The sequence below is a fragment of the Setaria italica genome, chromosome IX, assembly GCF_000263155.2.
Source record: "Setaria italica strain Yugu1 chromosome IX, Setaria_italica_v2.0, whole genome shotgun sequence".
NCBI lineage: Eukaryota > Viridiplantae > Streptophyta > Magnoliopsida > Poales > Poaceae > Setaria > Setaria italica.
This window is the reverse complement of record NC_028458.1, coordinates 45723348-45734155: the sequence shown is the minus strand read 5'-3', so window position 1 is coordinate 45734155 and position 10808 is coordinate 45723348. Positions and strand designations below refer to the sequence as shown.

At 47.4% G+C, this 10808-nt stretch overlaps 1 protein-coding gene and 1 pseudogene across 2 annotated transcripts; one reads left to right on the top strand and one right to left on the bottom strand.

Annotated features, from left to right (window-relative positions):
- Window positions 1-409: 409 nt before the first annotated feature.
- LOC101773262 lies at window positions 410-4240 on the bottom strand (annotated as a pseudogene).
- Window positions 4241-4308: 68 nt separating this feature from the next.
- On the top strand, window positions 4309-8743 carry LOC101761877 (serine/arginine-rich SC35-like splicing factor SCL28). Of its 2 annotated transcripts, none has more exons than XR_215935.3 (7): window positions 4309-4638; window positions 5709-5786; window positions 6283-6447; window positions 6540-6607; window positions 6694-6733; window positions 7657-7936; window positions 8157-8298. XR_215935.3 is itself a non-coding variant. In XM_004984238.3 (7 exons), exons 1-7 carry the CDS (start codon window positions 4433-4435, stop codon window positions 8421-8423), a joined length of 729 nt encoding a protein of 242 aa, XP_004984295.1. In that variant the 5' UTR covers window positions 4309-4432; the 3' UTR covers window positions 8424-8743. The 2 variants fall into 2 exon arrangements, 1 of the variants encoding a protein (XP_004984295.1); XM_004984238.3 differs by lacking the exon at window positions 7657-7936 and adding an exon at window positions 8414-8743 and having other exon boundaries at window positions 8157-8318.
- Window positions 8744-10808: the final 2065 nt, after the last annotated feature.

Sequence of the window (10808 nt, the reverse complement as noted above, 5' to 3'; positions counted from 1 at the left end):
AGTTAGCACCACTCAACCGATCGAAATCATGGCTGAGGGGGTGCCGACTGCCATCTCTCTGCCCATGCACCACTCAACCGGCAGCCATGATTCTTTTCATTTGGAGTTTGCCTTCTTGGAGTACGCGTACGGTCGAAACCCGAAGGATATCGTTAAATGGCGTGCCATGTCGGTAGAGCTCGCTCGGAATTATACGAGACTACATTTTTATTTCAAAAAAAAGAAGGAAATTATACGAGACAACATGACGCAGCAATCGAACGATGATGATGCATCACTATCGTCAAGGAACACCCCAGCCGAGTGCTAGTGCGCACTGACCCCGCGCTTCGTCTCTCGCTCGGGACTTGGCTCCCCTCATCGAGTAAAATGATCAGCTGCAAACGAATACAGCATACTAACAATCAGCTGCACAAAAGAATATCTCACTGTTTCTAGCGGTGAACAGTACATAATCAGCCACATGATAGTGCAGTATAGTATATACGATAACGATACTGTTTCGATGATTTCTCACATGGACGCATGCAGCCGATCACATTGTGTGTGTCAGTGACTCAGTGTGTGTGTGGCCTGACTGGCAAGTGAAGCCATGGGCTGCAACAGCAAGTCAGCAACCAAACCCCCCCACCTGGTCAAAGAATCATGGCTGCCGGTGGGACGCCTCCAGCAGTCGAGCCGAAGCCCGTGCATGTTACGGCAGACCGACGTGGGATCCGTGCACAAACTCCCGGATTCCCCCAATCATTAGGCGCTGTGTTTTTGCAGATCGACCATAGAACCATTCAACTCGACACAGGTCTGTCTCCACTTCTCCAGCCCACCCGGTCGCCTCCAATGATGGATCCTGCACGCATACTTCCACGTCACTGCTCTGTACGGAGTGCCGCAAAACAGTATTACTTGTGTGCCTCTTCCAGCTCCGCAGCACAGTGCACTAACACCAACCAAGAAATTTATCAGGAAAAAAAACACTAACCAAGAAATGTAATAGCGCCTCCCTTTGCACCCTCTGTTCCAATGCTGGAAAGGACGCTCGCAAGAGGCTGTTAGCCAATGAGGCTTTCCAATCAGAGCTGCTAGCGAGAACAAGCATCAGCTTAGCAACAGCTCACAGGTTACCTTAAGTCGCGATTCCTATTGTCAGAAACGAGCAGCTTACCGGATGCATCCTACACAAGTTCAGTGGAGACAATGTGGGGACTTGTACAAGATACCTGTAAAGACGAATAATTCCTTGTCCAATCTGTTGAGTTAGCAAAAACAAACGTTGGATCTGAACTCAGGAAAATCTCATTTCCTCAATTTTGGCGAACATCTGAGCTGATTTTACAGTCGTGGTAACAATTTCAAGCGAAAAGCATTGTCATTCAGTGGAGCTGCTAATGAGATTGGAGCTAAATTAAGAGCCACGCACATGATCAAGCACCAGCTAGTTACGGGTTACCCATGACCAGGAACGAGCAACTTACCAGATGTATCCTACAAAGGTTCAGTGGAGATATTGCTGCTTCTACTAGCTCTGATGATGCAAACATTGGATTTGCACTCTGGAAAATCTCATTTGCTCAGTTTTGCCAACCACCTGAGCTGATTTTACAATCACAACTTCAGGCTACAAGCATTGTCATTCAGCTTTATACACATGGTCCAGGTAAATCATAAATAGTCCTTCTATCTTTTTAGCTACATAAGAAAGCTGAACGGGACAGAGAAGAACACTACCAAAGGGAAAACAGAAAGAAAGGAGAGAGCATACCTCACATCCCTTGCAAGACAAAACGGCGTTGCTCTGGTACGGCCAATAACATGATGCACATGATTCAACACCATCTGTTGGAAATCTACATAACAACAGGTACATGGTAAAGCAGTGAAAGTTGGAGTATGTGCTGTGTGCCTATAGGGTGCAAACGTAATCCCTTACCATGCAATTTGGTTGATCAGATTTACATTTGCAACAGCCTTCAAAAAGTTAGTATCAGGATGCAGGAGTTAGCTCCTTTTTTGAACCATTTCCCACTACAATGATTCCTACACAGTTACACTGTTAAAAGTTTGTGTGAAGAAAAATCTTCTCTGTGATATTTTGACAACATGAAATGTCTCTCAGAGTATTACTCATATTTTGCAGCAAAAGGAACTCTGAGTATAGTGCATTATTCTCATCTCTGAATGATACACATTGATAACTATTTTTGATTCTTCAAGAAAATTCTACAGTGACACTACAGGAGCTACGACACTCGGCAAGCTCCACGGCAATTGCAAAAACGCTAGTCAAGAGTCAATTACGAACCAACAATAACATCAAAATTTTCTGATCATCAGAATCTTCTGCAGAAGGCATTTGAGTAACCCCCCTGACAGAGTCAAAACAACACGATCTTGGTGGGCACATCAGTCTTGGGAGGGCCAAAGAAACATTTATGCCATACGCAAGGCAGTTGATTGCTACTGGTTGCTCGCCAAAATATCATCCAGTTGGTGTGAGTACAATACATTGCCTGTGCATAGCTTATCAACAAGTATGGTACAGGCACACCTGCCTAATTCAAATCCAACTTTGAACATTATATCTAGGATCAGCAACGCATCATCCACTCGCCCTGAGGTGCTCAGCGATTCCACCAAAGAATTAAATGTCTGTTGTCGAGGTTTTATGTTGTTCTTCAACATACCTGCCAACCATGCCATACCCTCATCTGATCTACCAATCTTACAGAACCCATTGATGATGCAATCATTGTTCCACACCAATGGCTCCAAGCCCTTAGCCTGCATAGACTTGATCAGGTCCACTGCAGCATCCACCTGTCCTTCCTTACACATGGTGGCTATGAGCGGACTGAAGGTTGACACTGTCGGCTCCAAACCAGATGATGATAGCCACTCGTACATCCGTATTGCCTCGGCTAACATCCCAACCTTGCATAGGCCCCGGATTAATGTGTTATAAGTGATCACATCATGCTTGATCCCCTTTATTGACATTTCCTCAAACACCTCAAGTGCGTCATACACCCTCTCATGGACACAGAACCCTTTGATGAGAATGTTACAGGTAACAGTGGTCTGCTTGAACCCCTTCCCAAGCATTTCATCATATACCTTGCGGGCCTTCTCAAAATCACCAGCTTTGCAATAGTGAGTGACACGGGAGCAGTAGGCATACTCATTGGGCTCGAACCCCCTGCCCACCATTTCATCCCACATCTTCCGTGCATGTCTAGTGCGCCGCATTTCGTATAGCCCGTGGATCACCATGGTATACATAGCTCTGTCAATCTCATAGCCCCGCTGCTTGATCTCTCTGAACACACGAAGAGCCTCTCTACCCTCCCCTCGCGCAAAGAGCCCATGTATGATCCGCTGGTAGACCACCGTGTCCGGGATGGACCCGGCGGCGATCATGAGGTGGAGCGTCGCCGAGACCTTGGCGAAGTTGCCGTCAGCCGCGAAGGCGCCCACGACGTCGGCAGCGGCGTCGGCCGGCGGAGGGGACCCGCGGCGCGCTGCGTCGCGAAGGAGTTGGAGCCCGTCGAGGGGGCGGCCCTCGGCGGCGTAGGCCCGCGCGAGGCAGCCGACAGTGGTGGCATCGCCGGGGTAGTCGGGCGAGGAGGAGAAGGCGGAGAAGAGGCGGAAGACGAGGTCCGGGCGAGCGGCGCGGAGTGCGACACGGGACGCGGTATTGAGGGCGCGGAGGGAAGGGTGGATGCCGAGTTGGGAGGCGAGGAGGTCGGCAGCGTCGGCGGCGAGTCGCGGTGGGAGGCGGAGGAGGAACTCATCGACCCCGGGCAGCGGAGGGGAGGCGCCCGCCGGGGCGGCGTCTGGTGCGGGGGCGGGGAGGTGTGAGGAGAGAAAGCGGAGGAAGCGGAGCGATGGGGCTGGGGCGGGGAGAAGGCGGGAGAGCGTGAGGCGGGCAAAATCCGGGTCGGAGAGGACGGCTGCTGGGACCAGGGAGAGGAGGCGGGACTCCGAAACACGTGCCGAGGGCCGCGGCCGCGCGAGCTCGGCCGCGTCGAGACCGTGGATGGCGTCAGGGTGCCGACGGGATCGGATGCGGAGCGGAGCAGAGGCGCCTAGCGAAAAGGAAGCGAGATGGGGGCATGGCTGTGCCCTGGCGGCGGCGGCGCTAGCGGGCGGCGGCGGCGGCGCGAGAGATTTGTCCGCGCTGTGTGTGAAGATGCCCATATTTGGTTGTGGGCCGACACAAAGTTGGCCCATGGGGCTTTCCGGCGCTGTCTCTCTCATCTCATAAGAGCCTTGTTCAGTTGTTCCTCTCTCTCTCTCCCCCCTCCCTCTCAAATCCATTTTCTTGGGTGTCAAAAATCAAAATCTCTCGACAGAAAACACCTTGAGCCAAACCCCGGAGAAACCCTAGCAAAGCCGGTTCCTCGTCTCAGGCGCGGCGCAGCATCCGCGACGAACGATGGCCGGCTACCGCAGCCGGAGTCCGAGCTGGAGCTACAGCCCGCGGAGGCGGTACAGCCGGAGCCCTCCTAGGCGCAAGCACTACGACGACCCCCGCGACCGCTACCGTGGGGGCGGGGGCGGCGGAGGCGGACCCCGGCGTTTCTACGGTCGGCCGTCGGCGCAGTCCGGTCTCCTCATCCGCAACATCTCCCTCACAGTCAGGTGAATTCTCGTTGTGCCTCGTGCCTGGGGTTCTATAGCTCGCATATGACCGTAGGGTTCGTGGACTCGGCGCTATCTGGTTTGGTCGATGTGCTAAGCCGTCAATCCTAACCTCTCTATATTTTGTTGGTGTTGCATGCAGATACATCTTGTTGACTCAGTTGTATTGTTAGTCGTTGTTTTGTTGCTTAGGACAGTTTAATTAGTCATTGACTCCCTTTATGTTTATTGGCCCTTAACGTGATACAACAAAACAAATACAATTGTTTCTTCTCATAAGTTTAGCTTTGATTCAATTGTTCACTTGTGATGACGAATTGTTTGGTTGTTTACATGCTGACAAACGCTTGCTTGAACCTCACTGCAATGGGTTGTTTAACCCTTTTTGATGGTTAACTGAAGATGTGTGCATAAATAACTACTCAGATTGTTTATAAAAATGTAAAAATGTATTAGGAGAGAAATAATTCCATCTGCCATGAAAAATGCTTTGGATTTTGGAAGCCATTCACTAAATGGTCTTAACATGATTGTGTGCATTCTTAATCTGAGCTCCGTGTCTTGTTGGCAATCCCATCGGAGGTGACATTTCGCGCAGTTAGATCCATTTCCCAATCCGCAAAATCCAACCGCCCAGCCAATCCTGTTCCACTGAATCCCCTCAGTCTGGACCCACAGCAGGAACAACTGCCTGTGGCCTTGGATCTATATATCATATCATTCATATGTTAGATCAGTCCTGTTTAAGGCTTTGACAATTTTAGAATCAAATCTGGATTTTAATTTGATGTAGTGGGATGACATTTTCCAACCACTTTGGTTTTTTAAGAAAATAGATTACTGGTTCATATATGGAGTTGGTGCTCGCGATTGTTAGTATTATGGTATTCAAGGAACACTGCTAGCAGTTATAATCCAAGCATTTTAGGTTTGCTCAACCATATGATATAATCATATCAGTGATCAGATCTATGAACAAGATGTTTCCACATCTTATTTAGTGGTTGCCACCATGTACACCCCAGATCTTACAGCTTGATGAACTGCTTTTTCTTACCCATCTGCTTCAGGCCAGAAGATATCCGTGTTCCATTTGAGCAATTCGGCCCTGTAAAGGATGTCTACCTTCCAAGGAACTTCCACACCAGGTGAGAATAGCTTTCTTTTGCATTTCTTATATCAAATTTTAGTTCAGCCTCATGCCAACCTCTTCATTGAGGCTATAATACTTGTGCATAGACAGACACTTTTTTGAATATGAAAAAGCAGATGAATTATGTGGCACACTTAGAAGACTAATACACTATGAAGCTTTAGTGTTTATTTCCAAAGTTCATTTGAAGACTATTAGTTTGACCCATTTGGATACAAATGAAAATTTAGTAGAAATGGGTCGAAATTCTCTCAATGAAAATGCCTTGTTCTTTTTTGTCAATAAAGGCCCTCTATGATATCATGGTGGAGTTTATGCTGTATATTCTGTCTTTGATAAACAGTTGTTTTATGTGTCTTTGCCCATTCTTTTTAATTGGTGATGGGAATAAACAACCAACTGTTGGAAGTTTGGAATGATGACTTGTCCTTTTCTGAATTACAATAAGTTTCTTCTTTCTTGATTATTAGTTAAAATGGTCGATGTTACAGGGAACTTCGTGGTTTTGGATTCGTGAAATTCCGCTACCCTGAGGATGCTGCAGTGGCCAAGCAAGAGATGAATCATCAAGTTATTGGTGGTCAAGAGATTTCAATAGTTTATGCTGAAGAGAATAGAAAAACACCGCAAGAAATGCGCATGAGAACAAGAATAAGGTAAGTTCATCCTTTATCGGCGCTCTAGATTGGCCTTAGTGGTAGTAAACTTGAAGCAAGCAAAGAAATAATTCGTGCTTCTGTTGCTGTAGTGGTAGGTACATGGATGGAAGGTTCACAAGACGATCACTATCAAGATCTCCAAGGTCTCGTTCCCACTGTAAGTGTAAAGCGGTTCATAAAATTTAGATGTTACATTTTTTCCATTTTACTGTAAAATAGTAAACGCTATTTGTTTCCTGGCAGCTCATTCACCCTCACCGTCTCCACTTAGGCATCACTTCAGGTATGAATCCAATTTCTGTTGAATAGATGAGTATGTTGATTGTTCTTCACTCCTATAGATCCTTTGAATGTCTATTTTTGGCTTCTGAATAGTTGAATTTATGCTTTTTTTTCTTTCAGTAGTTCAGTTCTTATGGACATACTGTTGACCATGATCAAACCAGTAGGATTAATATGCTACATTAGTTACAGTGTTCCTAGTATTTTATTTTAGCATGTCTAAGCTTGTAAATTTCTAAAAATTTCCAGCACAAGCCCTTCTTAGAAAAGAAAAGAGAGGGCATCAGCTTGTCTAGAAGTTTTGTTTTGAGGTTAATAAATCCATATAGCCTGAAAATCCGTACTGTCGTAGTGATTCATTTGAATTTAGGTAAAACAAGCAGGAGATGGATATTATAGCCCATTCGTAAACATATGATGTTTTAGAAATCAAACCTCTAAAATTACCAGCATTGTAAAGAAATATTTAGTTTGTTCATGTGAAAATATCATTGGGTTTATCATGAAAAATGTTTTCAGAAGATAATGTTACAATATCTGGCTGTTATTTCGTATAAAAGCAGCGGTCAAAATTGTGTATTGGTGACTCGAGAAATCTAATTTACCTTGCTTGTTGAGTAACTTTTTATCTTTTTAGTCATGCTTATAACTGACTTTGAAGACTCGAGAATGATTGTGTTGCTCGTCCAGAATGTTAAATTGTTAATTACTTACAAGAAACAAAATAAACCAACTATTGACAAGAAACTGATAAACATACCTTTCCTACATTTACATTTGGGCATGCTTGCCATGTTTCATTAGCGATATGGTTTGTTAGATTGTTTGACATTTGTTGATTGGTGTAATAATATATGTTAATGTTGACAAAAGGCTTTGAATTTTGCTCTGAATTGTTCTGTTCTGGTTGTGTTTATTATCCAGTCAACAAAGAATATAGTGTGTAAGACCAAAAGACAACCATGATGTTTGGAGAATAAAGAGCAAAGTGAAAGTACAGTGACCTCCAGAGTTGGAGAATGTGAAAGGCATTACTTTTAAAGATAAAGCAGTACTGTCACCCAGAGTGTAAAGATAATCTTGGCTAAGAAACCTGGGGGAAAGAGTATTTTTCAAGTGAGCTGATTATGTTGAGCCAGCACCTTAATGCATTGCACATTGCATGTTTGGATCAAACTGGGTAGCTTTTATTGATATGGGACAGGTAAAAATTGATATCTCGCTTTATACTTCAGTTGTCTTGGGATAAAAGTGGTACTGTACTGCTAGCTGCTGTTGACAAGTGTTCAGTTATATATAATTTAGTTTGTTGATGATTCTGCTTGTTCTTGTACTTTCCAGGTATTATGCTTTTGATGTAGTGCTCCTTTTGTCCTTTGCGTGACATCCATACTCAGGATTTTGAACTCTTAAACTATTTATAGGGGCAGGGACCACCGTGATAATTACTCACCTGGGGGATCATGCTCTCCACGTCCTCGGGCCAACAGGCACCGCAGGTCACATAGTCGATCTCCAAGCCCAGATGGGGGCAAACCTCGTGTGTCACCAGTCACTGACAGACATGGTCCAGCTGTTGTATCCAGGTCCAGACCTCGCTCTTAAATGTTGCATTTTTGTTTTGTTGCTTTTGTACATTCTTTGTGATAATTTCATATTTACACGATGGTTTTTCATTCAGCCCCAGATAAATTTGATGCTGTTTGGGATGCGTTGGAATGGAGGTGGGAGGATGGAAACTGCAGACAATCCCTTATTTTGAACAATCTTCCCTAGAAGAGTTCAGTAGGCTTTTAGTAAAACATGCTTGTATGACAGGTGATGCTGTCGGTTTTGACACACGCTATCTTTTTTGTGTCACGGCTTTTGCCGTTTTGCGCATTTCAAACTGATGGTACTGTTATGGAATTTTCTGTATTCTTTTTGCTTGAATGATATCGTCTATTTGGCTATTTGCCAAGGACATTTTCACCCCGTCTTAATGGATTGCCCTACTGCAAATTTAGGTATTGTTGTTACTGTGTTATCATGAAGGCATCTTGATAAATGATCTATTGGCTGAGACAAGGTTTGAATGGAATTATAACCATTTGAGTCCTGTATTTAGGCAGGGTTAGAAAATTGAATAGAAACTGCTCTAGGATCAGAAATGCCCTGGTGGAACTCGTGAGCCCTGTGAACCGACGTCCTTCACGGCGCTTTTCCTTGTGAACTGTGAAAAGCTACATAGTGGCGTCTTGCAGTTGAAGTAACGGGGAACGCTTTCAACACTTCGATTTCCTGCGATCGGGCCAGTTCAGTGCTCGCACTGCGAGTAACGTCCGGCTGCTGGCGCAGAATCACAAAAAAATGGTCGCAGATATTACAAACATATGCAATTAGATTTTGAAACATGTTAAACAATATATAATGTAATCCATTACTCATCGATACCTTGAATAAAAGTCGACCTCTTTGCGTATCTAGCCCTCTCTTAAAGCCTGTTTGGTTCCCCTTGCTTATTATAAGCAGCTAAAAGTTATTTTTTTTGAGTTGCTTATTTTTAGTCCAAGCTGTTTGGTTGCTTGGGCTAAACAACATTGAATGAGGTGGACATTGACGTGTTTGCCCCTAATTATTACTGCTCCTGCCCTTTTTCCTTCTCCCACGGGCCCACTCCTCCATGGCAGAGCTCCAAATCCATGGCCGTCGGCACCTCATGCGCGCTGGCCTCCGCGCCGCGCGGTCCCCCTCCTCCTCCCCCGCTGCCTCCGCGTGCTGCGCTTGGGACGCCGGCAACTGCGTCACATCCCTACACCTCCCTGCGCGGCCTCGCGGGGCCCCTCCCTCCTCCTCATCCTGATGGCCCTGAGCACGATGGCCACCAGAAGCCCCGCCGCCGCCGCTGCCAGAAGCCCCATCCCCCACCGCCGTTGCCCTATCCCCCGCTTCCAGGCGGCTGCTCCCCTCATCCTCCCTCCTCCGGCTCCCGCGGGGGCCATGCAGCTCCAGCGCGCGCTGGGGGTCGTCGCGGCGGCCGCGGGGGACGAGGCGGATGTGCTCCCGGGGCCCGGGGGCAAGGCAGTGCTGGGAAGGCTCGAGGAGCCGCGAGACATCGGTAGGCTCGCCTTCCAAGGCGACGTGGCGGGGGCTTCGCCGGCGGCGGTGAGTTCAGGGGCTTCTAGCGGCTGGGATCCGGGGGGAGCGGCGGGGGATGGCGCAGGGGCGCCGCCGCCAGGGATGGCGCACGGGACGCAGGAGAGAGAGATCTGGGGGAGAGAACGAGAGAGAAAGGGGATCGGTGGGGGGAGAGAGCAGGGATGGGAGGAGAGAGAAAGGGGGAGTCACCCAGCCATAAATGAAGGCAGGGGTAAAGACCACCTTTTAGTCCTCATAAGCAACACAAGGCTAAAAATAAGCAGCCCCATAAGTAACCCAATAAGCAAGGGTGATTGGTTTCATAAGCAAATAAGTTACTTATTTTTAGTTGCTTACGCATAGACAACTCAAACCAAACGGGACTTTAACCTGCCGGTCTACTTTTGATTTTGAAGATAATGATTGACCGGTAGGGGCGGAAACCCAACGAGCATCACCTCTACAAAATCTATCTATACTACCGGTCTACTTTTGATTTTGAAGATAATGATTGACCGGTAGGGGCGGAAACCCAACGAGCATCACCTCTACAAAATCTATCTATACTAGTACTATTTATAAAGTGTGGATCCTGCTGCCCACTTTTTTTTATTTGATCCAACTTTAGTCATTGACGGGTGGGTCTAACAATTGATTTATTAACCGCGGTACGTGAGCGTGTCCCGGTAGCGGAGGATGGAGTCGAGGCGCTGTAGCCGGAGCTGCTCCCGGAACCGCCAGATGAAGTCGTCCGCGCGCGCGTCCACCTCCACCGCCAACACCTCGCCGAGCCCAGCACCAGCACCGACGCCGGCCTCCCTCACCACCGCCGCCGCGAGGTGGGCGCGAGCAGGGGTGACGACGACGTCGTGCGCGCGCGTCGACTCCTCGGCCGCCACCGCCCTCCGCGTCCTCCTCGTCCGCGGACGCCGGCTGCTGGGCGCCAGCTCCATGGCCGC

Bases quoted from the DNA above. Each gene is read 5' to 3' on its own strand.
- LOC101761877 (XM_004984238.3), top strand. From the start codon at position 4,433: ATGGCCGGCTACCGCAGCCGGAGTCCGAGCTGGAGCTACAGCCCGCGG. The intron at 6,608-6,693 runs GTAAGTGTAAAG...GTTTCCTGGCAG, and splicing joins TCCAAGGTCTCGTTCCCACT to CTCATTCACCCTCACCGTCT. The intron at 6,734-8,156 runs GTATGAATCCAA...AACTATTTATAG, and splicing joins CCACTTAGGCATCACTTCAG to GGGCAGGGACCACCGTGATA.